The following is a 21,312-nucleotide window of genomic DNA, read 5'->3' on the forward strand; positions in this document are numbered from 1 at the left end:
TTTGCTTCAGAAGAACTGTTGGTTCCAAAACAGGAGCAGGAAACAAGATGCTGTCCAGGGAGGGCTTAAGAACCAAACCACAGTACGACACCCACTTCTGTCATCACTGCCTCACAACCCTAAACTAATCACTACAACACCTGATTTGGTTTGAATCAAGCCTTAGTTTCCTGCATGCACTGTGATCTAAACCTATTACAATTGCTGTCCTGAGGCTTTGTAACCTGCCAATGAGAATTTTTATATTGTGTGTTTATGCATGAGTAAGGTTTCCATTGTACTGCACAAGTCTACGTAAAGGTTATTATGCCATATAATATTAAGGCCTGAGCAGCACAAATTGTGATATTCAGATTTTACAGCATCATGATTATCGAAATGTACAGACACAGGTTTCTATTGCCATAGGCAACAGGGTGCTGAAGGTAGATAAAAATGAGACAAGGCAGGATAAAAACAGCTGAAAGGACACAAGGTGGAAATCGAGGCAGAGGGGGGGGGGATACGGAGATAGGAGAGAGAGAACACAAGGAGAATGAGATGGACTGGATGTGAAAAATGGAAACCAGGTACAGCAGAGAAACACAAAGAGAAGGATGGCGGTTAAGTGGAACGGACAGTTAATGGATTATCTTTCTGAGCAGACTCTGGCATGTCAACAAACTCTCATTTGCATGAACAAGCACTGAGCAGCGAAGAGTCAATGAGTCAGCCACTCTCATCCCTATCACTCACATACACATGCGCACAATGCTGCAATGCTCTTATCTCGTCAAACCCTAGCTATATTGTGCAGTGCTCTTACATGGCACTCGGACGCGAGAACACAACCACAGTGGCGCTCACTCACACACAGCCTGTAGCCTATGATCCCTACGCTACAACCCTTGTGCCTGGCTGTTTCAAGTGAAACGATCAGCAGAGGCTTTAAAATGAACATCTCAATTTTAAAGGTAAATTCATTTAATGATTAAATGTAAATTCAACATGAGTCAATGTGATATAAATATGTGTCATATTGCGGGATCTATGTAAGCAATAACTAAAATAACTAGATACTGATAATTAACTGACAAGATTAGTTTAGAGGCGTTTAATGAAACCCTTCAGAAACACAATCCGTCACCAGATAACAGATCATTTTGAAAATCAAATTAATTTAATCAAAGTCAGTCCAATCTGATGTAAAGTAGAAATAGCTTCATAGAGGATACTATTCATACCCTTCACAGGCCATATAGTTTGATGACAGTTTTATTTTAAAAGGATGACTACCGGTAATTCAATGGAAGCCAGTGTGAGATACACTTCCTTGCCACATCATCAAGTACACCTATACAATTTAATTTCATCCAGTACAACAGCCCTACAACAACCGTTGTGGTAGCGCTGTTTTACTGGATACAATCCAAGAGGTATTAAATACACTATAGTTACATATAGTAGATAACTGAGATCACAATTGGTTATGGTGGTGTACTAGTTTTGTGCTTCTTTTTCCTCGTGTTTGGAAATGAGATGGACAAAAGATTCAGTTGAAACAACTTTAGAACCTGAAGCATATTTTTCTTGGTTTACTTATGATTCATTTAGAATCAGTACATTTTGAATGAATTTCTTCTGGTTTGAGGGAGGTGCAGCCAATACTTCCCCCCTGCCATGGTCTGAAATACTGTGTATGTATTTAATAGCTGCAGATAGAAGCATTACATCTATAAATACTTAAAAATCATTTTTTAAAAATCATTTTGACACACACACACATTAAAGAACACTCCCCTAGGTTTATGTTTAATGAGCTCAACTTGAGACTTGTGTATAGCCTAATACAGTAACAGATAAGCTAACAGTAACAGGAGTAACGGGAGTAACGAGAGCCTCATTAAAATGAGTCATGTATGTTCCAAGTTTTATTTATTTACATGTCCTGTTAGTGAACATCTAAAAATAACAGGCAAACATTCCAGTCATTGAAGTTAAGCCAAAACTGACATTTCTAACCTATTGATCCTTCTTTCGACAACTTGAAAGAAAATGTCAAGTCACATCGGCTGTTTTGTCCCCATCTCTATTCCTCTTCTTCCTGTCACCTTGCATTTTCACTCACGTGGTTTTGTAAATGTATCAAGAGCAGACAGAGGCAGACAGGCCAGTGATTTTCAAAGCACTCTCCACTGAACAAACATTTCATCATGGCACTGATTTATCTAGATCAAAGTTGACTAATGTCAAGATTTCCCTGTCGTCTGTTTGTAGTTAGACATGCAGGTGCACAAACAAGTCTCATCCAGTAACCCCCTCCAAGCGCACATCAGAATTTTTTTATTAAAAAAACAAGTATGACTTTGCAGTTTTGAACATCGTGATTCTTCCTCAGGCACGTCAGCTGTCAAAAATCTTCCTTGTCCTAGCTGTGACTTTTTGGACACCGCTCAAAATCGTCTGCAGACGAATGCTGGTCTTTGCACCGACTCTCTTAAGTTTTAGAACAGAAATACTGCTCAGCTTAAGTAAATATTTCAGGTCAATGACAAAACTAACCAGAATTTTCAACATTTATATTTGCCCTAATATACAATCAGGTTAGCTAAACAACATGACCTTGTGTATAATTTCTGACTAAATCACACAGTGGCTGTGTTGTATGTTCATTTATGAACTTGGTTCAGGTCTGTTCTTAGCTTGAAAGATTTGTCAACAAATCTCACACACCAATAATTGACCTGCATCACATCAATCACTTAAGCCACACAAAACCCACTTTGCACGTATTTACTGATGGGGTTTTTTTCCAGCTGTGTAAAAAAAATCTGCTCTTATTCTGTCTAACAGAGACAGCAAGAATAGGAAAGAATTCATTTAAGGGTACAGAAAACTGTGCTATGCAAGGAAACATGATGATCAAGATGATGCACTGGTTAGAGGATAGCTTTTGACAGCGCAACCTGTGTGCACTCCCCTGTGTGCTAACAACGATTCTCACGCTAAGCAAACAGAGAGATGCGATTTGACCTTTTCAGCAGGTCTTTGGATATCTCTTGCACAATCCATGTCCCTGAGCGAAGACAGGAAAGAAGACAAAATGAAAATCCACTGGCCTCTCAAACACACGCACAAACACACACAGTGCAGCACAGGAGAGTGCTCTTTAGTGGCCTCTTTAACTTGGCCTCCTGCCTTCTCTTGCTGTCCTTTCTAGTCTAAATGTCAGCCAGTCCTTCTCTTTCTCCTTGTTTCACTTTTTAGCCCGGGTGACACAAGTTTCATATGATTCACCGGACAGAAACCTGATTGCTGACACTTCAGCTACCCTAAGATCTGATATGCAACCCCTGAATGGTGATGTCAGTGATTTACATGCGGCATGTTTCCAGTCACACTACATCTGTTCTTTAAATTAGTTCAATTCAACAATATCTTTGACAATATCAAAACTACAAACATCTTTTCAAAATAAAATTAAAAATCAAAAGCAATCAGACGTCAAGAATGAGACATGGAATTTTATGACAGAGGAAAGCAAAATCTATAACATTGGGAAACTTTCAAAACTTCCTACCCAAAGTATGACAAAGCAGTAAGACAATTTAGGAGGGACTTTCAAAAGAACCACTGACACGAGTTACCGTCACTCAAATTAGAGATAAGTTTGAAGCTGATGGGACTGTTCAGAACATCCACAAGAAGTGTTCCTTTGTGGGGCTTATCGATGTCCGTGGTCTTCCAGAAGAAAGAGTCCTGGGAACGTTTCAGCAAAGCAAGTCTTTGCGGCAAGCACTTCAACTGCATTTTCATACTTCCAGTAGCATTTTAGAATGAATTTACTTTTTTGAAGTGTAGACTGGCTGCCATTATTGACTTTGATGTGCTTAATATGCAAAAGACCCACAAAACGATTTTGATCTCAACTGTTAAAGGGTGTATACAATTTTTGGAACTCCCTGTATGTGATCTGACACTTTCATAAAATGTAATCCAAAGTAAGGTCTGTCTCATCTGAAAGCTATATTTGAGAAGCATGAAACATGAAAAATTACTCAAAAAAAGGAGCATTTTGATCAATTGTTATTTTTCAATTTTGAACAACTATAAAGACTTTTTGAATCCTGCCTCTGTTTGACTGCAAGAGGGAAATTATATGACAGGAGAAAAAGGAAAGCTTTGCGAGGAACAAGCTGAAAATTGGTAAGCACAAATGGAAAGAGAATAATGAGAATGATAGAGATGAGAATTCATGAGAGGCACTGACAGAAAGTAGATGAAAGCTACTGTACAGAAGAGATGTGCTGTAGTGGCACTGGAGGTCTAACTCTGCAGAGGAGAATTCTGGGTAACAATTTACAAATTTAGTGTAGTTATGTGAAGCTATATAGAGCAGCTACATTGTGATCACTGTAGGACAAAAAACAGTGACTGAAATGATAAAATTTCTTATAGCACCTAATTGCTAAGTTCACAGGTTTTGACATTTTTACTACTCTTCTAATATCACTTCAGTCTAACAATAGAATAGAAACAAGTATAATCAGTCCCTAAACAGAAATGCAATTTGGATGTTTTTCCTCATTATGGGCAATAATAAACTAAATGTCTTTGACTTTAAACAGTTGATTGAACAACATCTATTTAATAAAACTTAATCTATATCCAGTCTTTGGGTCTTTTGGTGATTTTATTTTCATTTCTGAAGCTTTTTAAAAAATAAAAACACAATTCGAGTTTTTAAAATACAAACTGAAACAAGGTGTTTTCCTTCCGCATTCCAAAATGGAAAAGTGAAATTTAGAAAATGGATGTAATTTTCTTTTTCTTCCTTGAATTAAAAACAAATTAAATATACGTACATATCATCAGAAAAAACAACAAATTAATAATTCCTTGTCCTTCTCTTATCAGGATTACATCAGCAGTTCTTAGGGCCAGGCCTTAAAGAATATGTTTAAAAAACAAATTTACATTTACACAATAGTTACACAAATCCACAATCCATAGTCCTACACCCAAAAAAAACCTGAATGTCATTCACATAGCATAAATTGAAATTAAGTAGCAGTGGATTCCATTGATCCTGCAGAAAATCTGTGAGCACTAATTGCATCAGGTTTGCTTCGAAGGACATGTTAAGTGGTTTGAGTGTTGGGTGAAGATGTTAGCTTTCTGCTGCTTCTATTTTCGTGCCAGTGCAAAGACTAGTGCAAACAGCACTATCACAAGAGGGAAACATGACATGACACGATTTTTAACTACACCATCTGCCTTTGGCTATAGATCTGTGGTGCTGTTTATTCACAACTTGCCATGCCGTGTGATACATAGATAATATCAATTTCCTATGTGGAGAAGCCATCTGTCCATTTGGTGAGATATTTTTGTCATTCACCACTGTGTCACAGCTGTTGAAAAAGTAGGAGACAAGCAAAATCACTCCTTAAAAAAGCTAGGGATCGATCATCTAATGGAGACAGAGCAGTGATTTCAGAGCCTGCTGCCGTATGTCATGTTTAGTGTGAATGTGACACATGCTCAAATGTGTGAATGTGTTCAGAGAAAGTATCATAAATTCACATGTGTAATGCAGACTTGTATCCATGTGTTGTCTGCAACACACGTATTTCCACATACAGTTTTGTAGCCCTGGAAATATGTATAATTAAGCATTTTGGAAGAATATTTCATAATTCTTATCAATATATACCTCTAATCTGTGTACAAACATTGACATTCCAATATATGAATTACAAGCTTCAATTGTATCCCTGTTTTTACACTGCAGTAGACAATCACCGTGCAGCTTTCTGGACATTCAATCAGTTTCTATCAAGTTTCTTGCCTACTTTAGATTCAATCACACCTAGTTCCTTATGACAAACACCTTGTCTGCATATGATAGCTGGACTACCATGAAAAATTACAATATGATGCACTGAATTTGTTGAATTTCCACTTATTCACACCAAAAATGATCACTGATCAATTTATAACTTCAGCAGAACTTAATAAATGAGTAGAATACAAGAAAACTTATAATTACGTACACAAGTGAACTAAAAGTTTCTTTATTTTACTAACTTTGCCCTGATATACAGTACTTGTTTGACCTGTGGATGATGCATATTATAACAAAATCAGACTATATTTACATACCACAGGAGAGAACACTTTAAATCTGAGTTAGCATTCATTGGGACATTTGTACCAAACTGCTAAATTAATACACTTTTGGCATTCTTGCCCAAGTTTTTCATTTGATAACACACCAGCAAAGAACATTCTGTGCTTGACCCAAACATAGAATGATGGATCATATATAAAGCAATGTGTTGTTAGAACTCTAATTAGCAATTAATAAATGTGCAACTAAAAGGGAACATAGCCAGAGTGATTTACCCCACTCAGCAGTGCAAACATGAAACCATCTGTCCAACAAGAAACTATTATCCAGTCATTAAAAACTGACTAGAAGCTTCATTTATCAAATACAGTACTCTGGCATTGTTCATTGAATAACAATAAGAAACATTTGAAATCTTTACCTTTTCCTTGGCACCAGCCTGCGTTGTATCAGGTCTACTGCGGATGGTAAATGGAGATGCAAGTCTCAGAAGGATGCCCTGGAATGAAGGTTCCATCTTGGGTGAGACGATCTCAAAGCAGTCCCTGAATGAGAGACTCCTGTATTGCTCAATGCGAGCCTGTCTTCTTAACCCTTCTCCAATCTGCAGTAGCTCCATGTGAGGCCCCAGCACAAGGTGAAATGGAAAGGCGCGGCAAAAGGTGGCCAAGCCAATACGCAAATCACTGGGGTTCGTCGAGAGCGAGAGGGGGAGCCTTTTAGTGCTCACCGAGGCAGCATTTGGGAGGGAAGAGAAGGAAGAAGGGTGCGTTTCCTGTATCTGGAATGACAAGCAAACAGTGGGAATAGAGGTTTTGAAAGGAGAGGGAGGGGATGGGGATGAGGAAGCTGAGGCAGTGGGGGAGGCAGTTGGAGTGGGGGTTGTGGAATCACCATCTGTATGTTCTGTATCTTCATTGAGCAATAAGGGAGTTAGAGGTGGAACCTCTTCCACCTCAACTTCTGAATGAAAGATCCGCCTGGCAACAGCTCGGATCAAGCCTGGCATGACTAGTCCAACAACAGGAGCGGGGTTAAAACAATGGAGGAGCAACACCTTTCCTCTTCCAACTCTTTCTCCTCTCTCTCCACCTTTGTCCAATTTTCGTACTCCCTTCTCCTCCTCAAAAGGATCCTTGCACTGGAAGGAGGGGCTCTCAGATGAGGCACGACGCCCCGTGGAGGTGCGAATGTGTTCCAAAATGGCATCAAAGCCATTGAAGAAGTCCTGGAGGTTGCCACCTACAGCCCGAAGCACCCGTTCATTTTCCTCAAAGCAAAGGCCAAAGAATTCCTCTCCAAAATGCTCTCGCATCTCCATGAATGGGATTCCTAAAATGCAAAATACAGAATTTCATTTCTGACCATATACATATATAAGATGAATGTCATTAACAATAACTCACAACAGTAACCCTAACTTGTCCACATGCAGTCAAAAATTACACTAGCACAAAAAAAAAGTGGATATAATAAATATAATTGAGAAGAAAAGTTGTGAAGTCTTGCAGTATTATTTCTTGAAGCAGAAATATGCAAAGACCACTTGAGCCTTTAAGAGCATATAACAGTCTACAGCTTCCTTTTATAGGACACATTATTTTTTCTTCATGACATGTTTTCACTGAGATTTAATTCAGAAAAAAAATCGCTTCAAGCATATCCACAGAAGATTACTGTTCAGAGTAATCAAACATTAAAGCTTTGCTCAATAATAAATATTGATAAAGCAATCATGTCACATGTCTGCTGAAAATGATGAATGAGAAAATAAATGGATTACAAGATTATGAGAAAATTAAAATTGATATTTTATATAAATAACCTGACACCAGACTCTGTGGCCCATTTACAGAGGATGTAGTCTCCGTACACTGGACCCAGGTTCGATTTCTTCTTGCGGTCCATTGCTACTTTTCTGCCCCTCTTTAATTCCCTGTCATATATCTGTGGCTGTCCTATCCATGTAAAGGCAAAAATGTCCCAAAAAAAAATGTTCAAAAACGAAAACCACAATAAAGATGTGCAATAAAATTCCATAAATTCAGACAGTAGGGATGTAGATTGTAATATATTTAAATTTATTTAAATATATTTAAAATTTCGACAGAAATAAAATATCAGTCAGATAATGGGAAATTTATACTAAGCCGAATGTCTTCTATTGGCATAAAGGAGCCTTTTTCACATTTTCAATGAGTTTGAAACTTGTGAATGAAAAGGACCTGAGGAGAGACAGGGTGACCGTAACAGGGCCGAAGGACAGAGTGAGTGAGGAAGAGCAGGAGGAAAGTGTAGCTGAAGTGGTAAAGAGTAGCTTATCAGCAGCGATTCCAAGAAAGGGAAGGAGGGTTTGTTTTCATGTTTGCCATGCCAGAATGATGATGGTCATTATTTGTTCATTTAAAATCACTCAGTGTCAAATAGTACAAGATGTTCTGGAGTGCTTTTGTAGCTAGCTAAGTTGGGAGGAGATCCCTGTGCTGGTCTTGATGGTGTAGGATTATTTATACCATTTGGCCAGGAAACACCTCAGGTTCCCTAAGAGAGTTGGACAGGAAGAAGGATCTAAGGACTACCTGCTGAGCCTTCTGCCACCATGACTTAAATAAATAGATATGTGGCATAACATGGATAGATAAATAGATACAGTACTATAAAAATGAATAAGATAGAAAGGTGAAACAGAAATACAAAAAGGAGGGAGGGAAGCTACATGCATGAAGACACAAGAAGGTATCTTAGATGGTATGGAATGAAGAAAAAGCTGTTCTGACTCACTCACCAGGACATAGTGTTTATGTGTGTGTGTGTGTGTGTGTGTGTGTGTGTGTGTGTGTGTGTGTGTGTGTGTGTGTGTGTGTGTGTGTGTGTGTGTGTGTGTGTGTGTGTGTGTGTGTGTGTGTGTGTGTGTGTGTGTGTGTGTGTGTGTGTGTTTTCATGCTGGCACAAAAAAAATGTAGACACTGGGAGTGAGTCACACAGTGTGTGTTCTTGCATCTATAAATACTTTTTTATCCACAGTATATGCATAGTATATAAACCATAATACCCTATTTCACTTTTTCACTCCAAGTGTCTACAATGTCTTTTAGAGATTTCTCCTCTACAGGTGGGGTCATTTCAATGTCTACACAAGCATAAAAAGACATATAAACAATGTGATACTAGTGGACATGCATAGGGGAAAAGAAGAAGTAGTGCCTATACTGTATGTCTTCTGGTTCATAACAAACACAAGAAGTAAAAGAGAAATAAATCTAAAGAAAAAAAACTAAAAAGATTACAGACACACACAAAGGAATGAAAATTATAAACTAAACACATATAACAAATAACAAATTGAAGTCACAAACTAAGTAGACCACACACGTAGGGATTTAAAAACGCTCCTTCCCTGCCCTCCCTTTCTGACTGTATAACTTAAAAATGCATACATCTAACTTAATGTGACATACAGTACTTACCCAGTATGGTAGCCATATACTGAAGAATTTGTAGGACATCTTCCTCTGAATCATAATTTTCTAGAAATGGACATTTATCCTCTCTCCTTTCTCTTCGCAGCTCTTCGCTGCCAACTTCTTGACACCTGTCAAGGACACAAACCAGACACAGACAGCATAAACAATGATGTCACAATAAATCAGCAAACAAGAAGCACTGATAATGAAACCCTAAGCTAACACGATGATCCACCATCTCATCCCCTCAAGATGTAACATGTAGGATTTTTCTTTTTTGGTTGAATTTTTTTTCTGTGCTTACTTATTTAAGACCATTTCTTCAATGTAAAGTAACTCCAGATTCATGAAAACATGTGAACAACAAGAAACAAGGGTATTGTACGCTCAGTGTCAGAAAGACAATGAGAAAGAGATAGAAATAAGAACGGAAGGAGTGTGTCTATGTGTGTCAGTCTGTCTGCTTGACCTCAAAAGAAGGCAGGCAGGCAGGTCGGATAGAATGTATCAAAGGCAGTGATAGGCTTCCAGAGACAAAGCAGGTGTGTATGCACATGTGTGACAGACACAAACACAGACAGTGATGGGGTCACTCAGACAAGGCGACAGGTAAACATCAAGAGACTGCTGCGATTGATCCAAGAATACAGGATCCTGAAAGAGAACCAGCATGAGAGGTCGACAACACGCAGAGATAGATAGAGGACATCTTCTCACCTGATCTCTTGTTGTCTGTAGAAGTCTAGCGTTCGCTGTAGAGCCTCCTGAACAGTCTGCGTCTGCAAAATAAAAATATCATACATGTGTACATTTATTTACACATTAAGGCCATCTATTCAATCCATAATGTCGCCTGAGTTCCGATCGCAGACATTCTTTCATAACAGGCCTTCTACACAGAAGACATTTTAACATGTCAAGGAAATAATTAACAGACTTAGCGATATCCTTGTAGCTGCACTAGTTTCAAGGTTATGGAATTGTACGTGTTGGATCATTGTCAAGGTGTCACAGCTTGCTGAGGCATGAATAAAAGGAGCCATTAATGTTATTAGTTACACAAACGCTTTCCCCATAATGACAAGTCAAAATGTCTGCTTGGGAAAAGGTGCATCTATAAGCCTGAGATGATAAAAGGGGATTACCCAGTTTTAGTAGAATATAGGATTTAAATTTAGTTTGAGTCCAAAGAGCTTCCATATCTTTATGACTGAGAAAAATATGATAGATATTGGGGTTTTTTTACTTGATGTGTCCTAATGTTCTACTGGCAACTAGTATTCATGGAGAAAATATAAAATAATAAATGCTGACAAAATACACTCCTGATGAGCGTGTGTATGTGCGTGTGTATGAGTGTGTGTGTGAAATTGGCATAATTTTGCCATACTGGCAACCTAAGCTTGAGAGGGTGGCTTCAGTGTGATTAATGTGATACAGTTCAAATGCAAGGCTGTAGCGACATTATTAGAACACAGTGTGCCAGCTGGAGAGGGCATTCTGTGGCCTCCACCCACTCTGGACAGTTACGGGGGGGATGAGGGAGCTAGAGACAAGTGAATTATGCAGTTGGACAGAAAAAAACATCATATTGTAGCTAACTAAATGGACATCGTCATGTTTGGAGCTTCTCTTCTTTGCTGACTCATTTTTTTTATTATGCTGTATCCATGTCCACATCCATGATAACACTAACGACTGAGGATATTGTAGCAGTCGGTGCCACTTGAAAGGACACCTGCTGAGGCAATAATATTTTCAGTTTTAGCAACAGTGAGCCTTAGCAACAAGAGCAAAATGGCAACTTTACCAGCGACTGTGTGGCTAAAAAATGCACTCAGTGGGTCCAACTTTCATGAGCAATTTGTAAAAAAGAAAAGGCTTCTACTGTTCGTCATGTCAGGGTTAAACTGATACATATTTTGTGAATGTCTTCAGTATGTCTGTGTATAATGGACAGTGTGTTGATCTCATACATCACCCCTGATTTAGGTACTCATTTGGAATGTAAACATTTGTGTGTGTGTGTGTGTGTGTGTGTGTGTGTGTGTGTGTGTGTGTGTGTGTGTGTGTGTGTGTGTGTGTGTGTGTGTGTGTGTGTGTGTTTGCGTGTGATATTTTGTAACATGAACAAAACACGAGAGAAAACACACTCTACACATTCATCATCATTAGTTTCCATTGTTACAATCACTGGCATGTTTACTGTGTACATAACGCACTACATATTAATCTCACTCAACCAAACACATACAGACGAGCTGAGCTTGTGAGATTTGGTAAAACCTGTTCAATCATTGATCACTTGGTTCATAAGATTGATTGTTAAAACAAACTACATCTGTAGATTTAAACACAATACAATAAAAGTAAAATACAGTTTTCGTAATAACTTGGATGTAAATTAATAAAGACTTCAAATATTATTTTTCATCAAGAAAATGATGAAGTGTAAATAAGTGTCTTATAAAACACCTCTGTGCACACTCTCTCTCTTTATCGCCCCCTTCTTTTCGGTAGTCTTCTTCATCAGCACCACAATTTGTCTCCTTTGTTTGCTCTGTTTCTTTACCCTGGGAGGGGAGCAGAATCTCACCAATGCTCATTCCATTCCTCTGGCTCTATTGCTCTGCATTGCTTTTTTTCCCTGAGAGCTTCAGTCATTCTCTCATATTCGCTCCTGGATGTGAATCTGCCTTCCCTTCGTCTGTATGACTGATTCCCTCCAATACATACACACACACACACACACTCACACACAAAGGGGAAAAATCTACAAATAAAAAATTGTAGCCATAAATGACTATAAGTACTGTCTATACATATCAATTTAAAAGTTAGTCACACAACCCTCCATGCTTCTGCAGTCAGCCAACAGACAATCTACATGTTCGTCACTTGTCACAGATGTTAATTCTGGAAGCTGCAGGTCCTTATACAGCTCATTGGACAAGATCCTCCTTGCCTCCTTTTATTGCATCATTCTCCTGTCAGTCTTTGTGTTCATAAACAATGGTCTACAGTCGTTTTAGTACAGACTAACTATGGTCCACAGTCACACAGCAGTAGGAACTTGTAATTTAGCAAAGTTGGAAAACTGACACACTAAAGAAAAGAGAAACAAATCCTATTAAATCTTGACTGTGAAAGACTGTGGTACCGGTGATGTAGTACTGGTTATTACAGGTCAATACTTGGTCCATTGAAGATAATGATAATACCCTTTTCTGTGTTGGTTCACAGGGACATTTACTTCTATCTTGGAAGGATAGTTCTTGTGTAAATGCTTAGTTAAATCAAAGTCTTGCAACTTGAGGATAAAAAGTTTGAAGAATCTGATTTTGGTTGATTGATAATAACTTGAGTCTTGTTTATTTCACAAGTGCATTAGTCTTTTGCATCAATGAATGCTGTTACTGTAGTTAATATTGCAATCAAAATACTAGTGTGTAACAGTGGCAGTGACTAGGTTTCAAATCTATATTCAAATAGCCTGATGAAGCTCCCTGTTAGTCGATCAGTTCCAGTGACAGCCAGAGGACTGAAACCTCCACCACATTTTTAGTTTAAATCAAACCAATAACAATTTTAAACAAACCTACAGGCTTATTTCAAAACATTTGTTTCATTACAGACAGATAGAACAATGGAACAACTGAACCAATAGATTTTGGAATAAATAATTTTCTCTGGTAGAAAGTAAATCACTGAAGGGTGTGTAGATCTCCCAATTTTGAGAAAATAGCCCCATTCAAGGAAAGTGCGGAAAAAATACACACAGGTGATCACGGAAAACAGCCAACTTCAACAGGTATTACAGAGCAGTGTGAAGAAATTACAGCCAGCTGTTCCGATGCAGCACAATGACCAAACGGTCATTGTGCTGCAAGCAAAACTGGCCCCTGGTGGTAAGAATTTAAGACAGACACAAACACACATTAGCACACATGCACACTGCTCACACTTTTCATTTTTGTGGCCAACACTCAGGGCCTTTTGATCAGCAACATGGGTCACTAAGCTAATGGCCACCTTCCATGTGGATACACAGAACTGAGAGATGGCACAAGAAGAGACAGAAGATGAATGTTTGGACACATGTAAGTGTGTGTGTGTGTGTGTGTGTGTGTGTGTGTGTGTGTGTGTGTGTGTGTGTGTGTGTGTGTGTGTGTGTGTGTGTGTGTGTGTGTGTGTGTGTGTGTGTGTGTGTGTGTGTGTGTGTGTGTGTAGGTGTGTGTGTGTGGGGTACGTTGTGTGTGTGTGGGTGTGTGTGTGTGTGTTTGTGTGTGTGTGTGTGTGTGTGTGTGTGTGTGTGTGTGTGTGTGTAGGTGTGTGTGTGTGGGGTACGTTGTGTGTGTGTGGGTGTGTGTGTGTGTGTTGTGTGTGTGTGTGTGTGTGTGTGTGTGTGTGTGTGTGTGTGTGTGTGTGTGTGCGTGCGTGCGTGCGTGTGCGTGTGTTGATGCTTCTGGGTCAGGTTGGTCAGGGCGAAAGCATCCACAGAGAGCATGCTCTGTTCTCTTTGTCACGCTCCATTGCAGTCAACAACAGTCACCACTACTGCTCGCAGTCAGTGTGTGTGTGTGTAAGAGAGAGAGAGAGAGAGAGAGAGAGAGAGAGAGAGAGGGAGAGACAGAGGGAGAGACAGAGGGACAGAGATACAGAAAGAGTATGCTGTCAGCAGTGGAGTGAGGGACCAACTACTTGCCATAACTCCATGTGTCAATCAGCTCATTTGTGTAGGTCCCCACTAATAGCAGCAATTACAAGTTTTGATGATTCAATATTAATGGCAGCAAATCAGCACTAACATAATTTAGAAGAAATGCACTCAGTCTCTTAGTCTTCTTCAAGCTGATCACACACATAAGCAAACATATTGTACATTACATTTACCTTTCCCATGTCCATTTGGCCAAAACAACTTCACAGCAATAAAATTTGCATATTAAAACTCAACATATACTCAAATTCAGAGAGATCTACACAAACAGCACGACGCATGGCAAACATCATTGACATTAAACTGTATTGTTTTCCCTCTGCCCTACTTTCTCATAGATCTATTAAAGATCAGGGGCAGTGCGAGCTGCAGCAGAGAGCTGAAGTTGGCTCTCAAAGGTGCCTGCTGCTCCAACTTCAGATTTTGTGCTGTGCTGTTGAATTTCATTATTTTGAAAGTTTGTGTCTGGGCAGCAAAAAAGCCTAACAATCACTGCTCTGCTATATAGATTTATCTGCAACATCCATTTCTCCCAGGTATGCGGTCACATGGTCTGACCACCAGCAATTTGGAGGACCCTATTCTCACCAACTCCTATCGTGTTATTATTATGTGGGGAACCAATATATGTAGACCTGAGAGCCTTCTGAGTTGATATTAGAACAAAAGGCTCTCAGGTCTCTCCTTATAGAAATACAGAATCTGTCCATCTATTGTTAATCTGTGCATCCATCTCAAATTCTATCAGTGATACGTACTAGATTTTGTTAGATGATTAACCAATCTGCATAAACTGTGGATTACCGTTTTAAAAGTTAAAACACAGAATAATATAAAACTATCTTATCACAGCTGACAGCCCTTTAGTTGTATTATCATTATAAACCCAGCATGAAACTGACCGCACAAGTTCACAAGAGGTTGGTGAAGACATTTAAACATCAGGCCGGCACACAGAAGTGGTTTCTCCTCAGGAGCAGACAGAGCAAACATTTGAACATTTGCAAATATTATTCTTAAACTTTAGAAGAGGTGACCCATGAGGCCACTTAAAAACGCTTATCTGGTCCACTGTTGTCTGGTTTAATGTAACAGTATGCATTTTGAGCTAAATTATACAACTGATGGTCAAAAACAGTTTTTGTTTGCTTCTTTTAATTCATTCTGTGGAACTCCAGATGTCTGTGTGTAAATGCTTGATATTGCTGTATAGTTATCGGTGATCCAAGACACAGAATGTTCCGTATTTACATGGATTCTGTTGCAAATCATTAGCTTCAGGACATATCTACTTCTAGCATCACTTCTTTCTCTATCACATGCTTGGAATCAGTAAAAAGTAGTCACATAATGTCAGGGTTGAAAAACATTAGTTGGCTTTGTCATTACTGCATTACATGACATTTTAATTAGAAACCACCCAAGTGCAACATATCCTAATGAGGATTCACATTTTTCAGTGTACATTTTAGACTCTGAAATCTTATCAAGCGGTTAAAATGGTGCTAGTCGGAAACCTTATGCAGTTTTACACTTATCACACTGGCGTGTAACTCAACAGCCCTTATGTACCTGCCTTTGAGATCATGGTATGATTTATTCATGTAATTTCACATGACCGTACTGTTTTATTCACCTCTTAAGCATCTGTTTGTCTACCAGTCTACTTAACATTACAACCGTGTAACAGGGGCCATATTACAAGAGATACAATCAAATCGCCAACTGATGCATTGTCACACCAGACCATGCTATAGGAAACGTCCTAATCATGCGCCGTCCATCACAGTTGTGTTCATTTCTAATAACTGTCTTGCTACATTACAGCCTGAAATACAGCTGACAAACAGACACAACGAAGACTCACAGAAACAGACTCATTCGTCACACTCCTCACATCAAATACATTTACGCAACTTGAGCTTGGGCATCTCTCTCTCTCTCTCTCTCTCTCTCGCTCCCTCACAGCAACATCCTGTATTTATTATATAATCTGTGAAATGATTCAGGCTATCAGATGTGAGAGATTAAAAGAGGCTTGTTTCACAGCACAGCACACATCACTTCGCCTGGGATTTGTGACACTGATATGACAGTGAAACCGCTTGAACATTGCCTTTTTTTCTGATCTTAAAGGTTGTGTTATCCTAACTTTGGAGACATCCATGTGGAATAAAATAACAGTTTCTCATTTTGATTTGAACAATGTCCAGAGAAGCTAGAATTGTGTACAATTTTACAAACAAATTAGACATAACATATTTGAGCAGGTACAGAGTAATCTCACTCCAGTCCCATCAACTACCTAAAAATGATTCCTGAACATTAAAGTTATGAAGATGTTTATGCCTTTATAAATTAGATGCAACTTTCTGTCTGAATATTCAATGATATATCTGTTAAATGAACAAGCTGGAGCCCTACCATGGGTGACGTGAGTCGCCTCAGGCTCTCCCCCAGGGAGTCCAGGTTCACCCGTCTCCTTCTGGTGACCCTTTTGTGGGAACCGCCGGGTCCTTGCTGCTCCTCTCCCGCCGGACAGGCGTACCTCTCGGCGTGGCTGCGGCCGTTCCAAAGGACCGCTCTGTGCGTGGAGGAGAAGGAGGAGAACGGGCATCCTCGGCTCTCCTCCGCCGCCTCCAAACCACCGTCCCCTCCGTCTCCCCCGGGGCTTTCGAGCCCACAGTCCGAGCCCACCGAGCTGCTGAATGACTCCGATGAGATCTTGCGCGACGAAGAGGACATGGTGGTGTCCAGGAAGAGGAGGATGGTGGTGGTGATGGTGGAAGTGGTGGTGGTGTTGGGGATACTGGTGATGCTACAGTCGGATCCGTACCACGTCCACCTCTACACCCGGGAGTCATCAGATAGTGGGGGGTGGGGGAGTGAGGTGTGTTTGTATAATTATGTATGCATATGAGATAATGTCCTGGTCTGTCTGTGTCTATGCGTGGTTATGAGATGCGTCTATCTGCGTGAGACACGGCAACCTTACAGGGGGGGGGGAGACAGGGGGGGGGGTCGACAAAGAGAGAACACTAACGGCACGCAAACATTTATGTAAGGGGGGTGGAGGGCTTGGGGTTATAGACTCATAAATACCCTCCACGACTCAACCCCTGTTCACTCCGGGAGGCGGGACACTTAGAAGGATGCTCAAAAAAAAAAAAAGTGCTCCCCGTCTCGAGGCCGGTGATGTTCTAAAGGTGATGTTCTAAAGGTGATGTTCTAAAGGTGATGTTCTAAAGGTGATGTTCTAAAGGTGATGTTCTAAAGGTGATGTTCTAAAGGTGACGTTCTAAAGGTGATGTTCTAAAGGTGATGTTCTAAAGGTGACGTTCTAAAGGTGATGTTCTAAAGGTGTTCTTAGCTGCTAGCTTAACTACGGCAGACAATTGGCTCGTGAGGCTAAAGCAGATGTTACCTTAATTGACGAAATTGCAAAAGACAAAAACGACAAATGGTCGCCAAAAGAGACATTTTTGTCCACCACGGTGATTCCGACACATGCTAATCATTCCTCTCACACGGGGTGAATGGATTCCGGCACCCAAATAAAGTGGCGTCTGCCTTCTTTTTTTTTTTTTCTTTCTTTTTTTCTACCCACTTTGCCGTGTACAAATCCCCAAAGTAGCGACAGATGTGACGGATTCCATGTCCTCCGTCCCTCCTCCTCCTCCTCCTCTGCGATAGCGGTTCTCCTGTAGGTCCCCCAGTCAGCGGTCCGGTCATCGTTTGTCCATCTTCCCCTTAGCTTCATCCGCCGCGGCTCGCCGTCTGGTCTCTTCTGGTCACCGGAGGTTCGGACTGAGCGAGGCGGGCTGAGGCGGCTCGAGCCCAGACGCGCGAGACGGAGAGAGCGAGCGCGCGTGCGTGCGCGTGCAACAGCAGCGTTAAGGAGGGGGGGGGGAGGAAGGAAGGAAGGAAGGAAGGAAGGAAGGAAGGAAGGAAGGAAGGAAGGAAGGAAGGAAGGAAGGAAGGAAGGAAGGAAGGAAGGAAGGAAGGAAGGAAGGAAGGAAGGAAGGAAGGAAGGAAGGAAGGAAGGAAGGAAGGAAGGAAGGAAGGAAGGAAGGAAGGATAGATAGATAATTTATAGTTCGTCGTTTGAAACATTTATAACGTGATCAATGTTATTGATCACGTTATAAATGTTATAACATCTTCTTTCTTCTTTTCCTTTCACCTTTTCCCTTCAGGGGTTGCCACAGCCAATCAGTGTCCTCCATCTAACCCTGTCTTCTCATCCTCTTCTCTCACACCAACTACCTTCATGTCCTCTTTCACTACATCCATAAACCTCCTCTTTGGTCTTCCTCTAGGTCTCCTGCCTGGCAGTTCAAAACTCAGCATCCTTCTACCAATATATTCACTATCTCTCCTCTGGACATGTCCAAACCATCTCAGTCTGGCCTCTCTGACTTTATCTCCAGAACCTCTAACATGTGCTGTCCCTCTGATGTACTCATTCCTGATCCTATCCTTCCTGGTCACTCCCAGAGAGAACCTCAGCATCTTCATCTCTGCTACCTCCAGCTCTGTCTCCTGTCTTTTCATCAGTGACACTGTCTCTAGACCAAACAACATCGCTGGTCTCACCACAGTTTTGTACACCTTTCCTTTCATTTTAGCTGAAACTCTTCTATCACACATCACACCTGACACTTCCCTCCACCCGTTCCATCCTGCCTGAACACGCTTCTTCACCTCTTTTCCTCTCTAGCTTCTCCTCCACCTGTTCCCTGCTCTCACTGCAGATCACAATGTCATCTGCAAACATCATAGTCCATGGAGATTCCTGTCTAACCTCGTCTGTCAGCCTGTCCATCATCATAGCAACAAGAAGGGGCTCAGAGCTGATCCCTGATGCAGTCCCACCTCCACCTTGAACTCCTCTGTCACATGACATGAGACACATATGAACTAAGTGGTGTCATCATCGCGATATCAACAATGTGTATAATGATACAACCATTGATCCCTCATTGTGATGCAAAGTGTAACGCATGCATCGTGCACATTCATCAGCGTGGCCTTTTCTGCTCTCAGAGGCCTGGTGGCAGCTACTGATGCAGAAAGACGAGCAAGAGTGAAGAGTTTCCATTTGGGCCAAACGGATTTGTCAGTTTTTGTTTCCAAGTGTCATTCAAAATAAAAGAATCTAAATAATCTTAGTGAAATGCTGGGTCGATGTTCCTTTATATTTCTACATGATGCCCTTTATAGTTTCCTACAGTGGCTGCATTTTGCTAGGCAACAAGTGATTGTCACTTAATTAACTTAATGGAAATTGAACATAAACAGCATCTAACAGAATCAAACAACAGCCATAGCCAATAAACCAAGTTCACGGCTGGGTGCCAAATGTGTAGAACATGGTATACAAGTTCAAATATGGCTCTGCAAGCAGATAATGGACCTGGCAGCCACGGTGCACGCTTGTCTCCTCCCATCAGAGGACAGGATGATGGTTGGGTCTGGCACTATTTACAGCCATCAATGACCTTGACCTCGATTGGCAGAGCATGTCTGTTCATTAAGAGCCCCAAAGGGACAGACAGAGAGTGAGGCAGACTTGGTGCATCATGCACACACATAAAACACACACACACACACACACACACACACACACACACACACACACACACACACACACGACAGTGTAATTCATTTGACTTTCCAAAGCAGCATGACCCCAATACATTGCATAGAATTTTGCCCTGTCCCTCTCTCTAATACACACCCACACATTCTTTCTCACAAACATAGCCTGCACTGACACACTTAATAAACTCTCTGTCTCTGTCTCGCTTATTCTTTCCTTATCTGGACACTTTGCTCTACGTAATCAGTCTTTCATCCATCAGTAATAATGTGGGCATTTAATAAAGCCAATGCTACAATGGAAGAAATAATGTTAAAGATGAACCCACTCCAAGCCAGACTGTTGCGGAGCGCAGATGTGTTGATCACTCAAGCGACAAAGGCTGAAAACCATCCATCCTCTTCTGCTTGTCCAGGTTTGGGTGGCGGCAGACTGAGCGGTGTATTCCTTCTCCTGAGCATCACTTACCAGTTTGCCCTGTCTGCAATTTGGTACTATTTTCCCCTTGCTCATGGTGTCACATATTTTACAGGTGTGGTGATACAAAGGAGCGTGATGATGTGCCTTTGACATGTGCTATGTTGTCTTGTGATGGTGGTTGTGGTCATTAAAGTTATTAAAGGGAAGATTTTGCACATTGCATAGAAGTAGCTACCTCTGAACTTCTTTACGAAAATACGGGTGCTTTTTAAATCCGAGTTTACCGAGATGTACACATGGATTTTACATTAAACAAGCTGTAAAATCAAAATCAAACCATTCCAATCCAGTAATACCATGTGTCACAGTCTCCGCCTCTCATTCCCCTCCTGTCACACCCCTGCAGCATTTTTCCACTCTCCCTCACTCTGCTCCACTCTACCTGCCGGCCACGCCTACTGCTTCAGCCCATGCTGCTCACCTGCTTCTGATCACTGCAATCAAGCCTGCATTTAGTCTCTCCAGCACCTTCACTCCATGCCAGATTGTTCTTCAGCGTCATGCGAGACTTTCCAGCGTTTTTTCCCTGTCTGATTTTCCGGTATCGACTCTGCCTGTCCCTGACCTGCCATCCTCGTCTGCCTCCCGGTAAACTCACCTGCCTTCTGTCCCTGACCTCGTGCTTCGCCTCAGCACCTCTGGTATCTGCCTGCTCGTTTGGTGTCGACTCCTCCGCCTGGCCTCGTCTCTTCTCCTGCCTGTTCCTCAACGGTACCTCTGCCTTCACGGACTGTTCACCTGGCTTCGACCTCCCTGCCTGCCCTGACCTCTCTTCGGCTCACTCCTCATCGGCCTCACAGTTCGTGCTGCCTGCTCTCCAGAACTCAGGGCGTCCTGCCTCGGCTGAAGTAAGCTACATCTTATCTCCTCTACAAAAGAGTACTGCATTTGGGTCCAAACAACACCCGTTACACCATGAGTGATATGTTATGAT

The 21,312-nt window shown here is 41.1% G+C and overlaps 1 protein-coding gene across 1 annotated transcript in view; it reads right to left on the bottom strand.

Annotated features, from left to right (window-relative positions):
* The window catches only part of gucy1a2 (guanylate cyclase 1, soluble, alpha 2), a 36,125-nt gene extending 18,949 nt beyond the window's left edge, over positions 1–17,176 (bottom strand). Inside the window, exons 1-4 of the mRNA XM_068318309.1 lie at positions 16,721–17,176; positions 10,294–10,355; positions 9,580–9,704; positions 6,534–7,444 (exon numbers count right to left, since the gene is read on the bottom strand). Of these exons, the coding sequence (XP_068174410.1) occupies positions 6,534–7,444; positions 9,580–9,704; positions 10,294–10,355; positions 16,721–17,041 (1,419 nt within the window). The 5' untranslated portion in view covers positions 17,042–17,176. The remainder of the gene's footprint in view (positions 1–6,533; positions 7,445–9,579; positions 9,705–10,293; positions 10,356–16,720) is intronic.
* Between the last annotated feature and the right edge of the window lie 4,136 nt (positions 17,177–21,312).

The sequence above is a fragment of the Antennarius striatus genome, chromosome 6 (assembly GCF_040054535.1).
Source record: "Antennarius striatus isolate MH-2024 chromosome 6, ASM4005453v1, whole genome shotgun sequence".
Lineage (NCBI taxonomy): Eukaryota > Metazoa > Chordata > Actinopteri > Lophiiformes > Antennariidae > Antennarius > Antennarius striatus.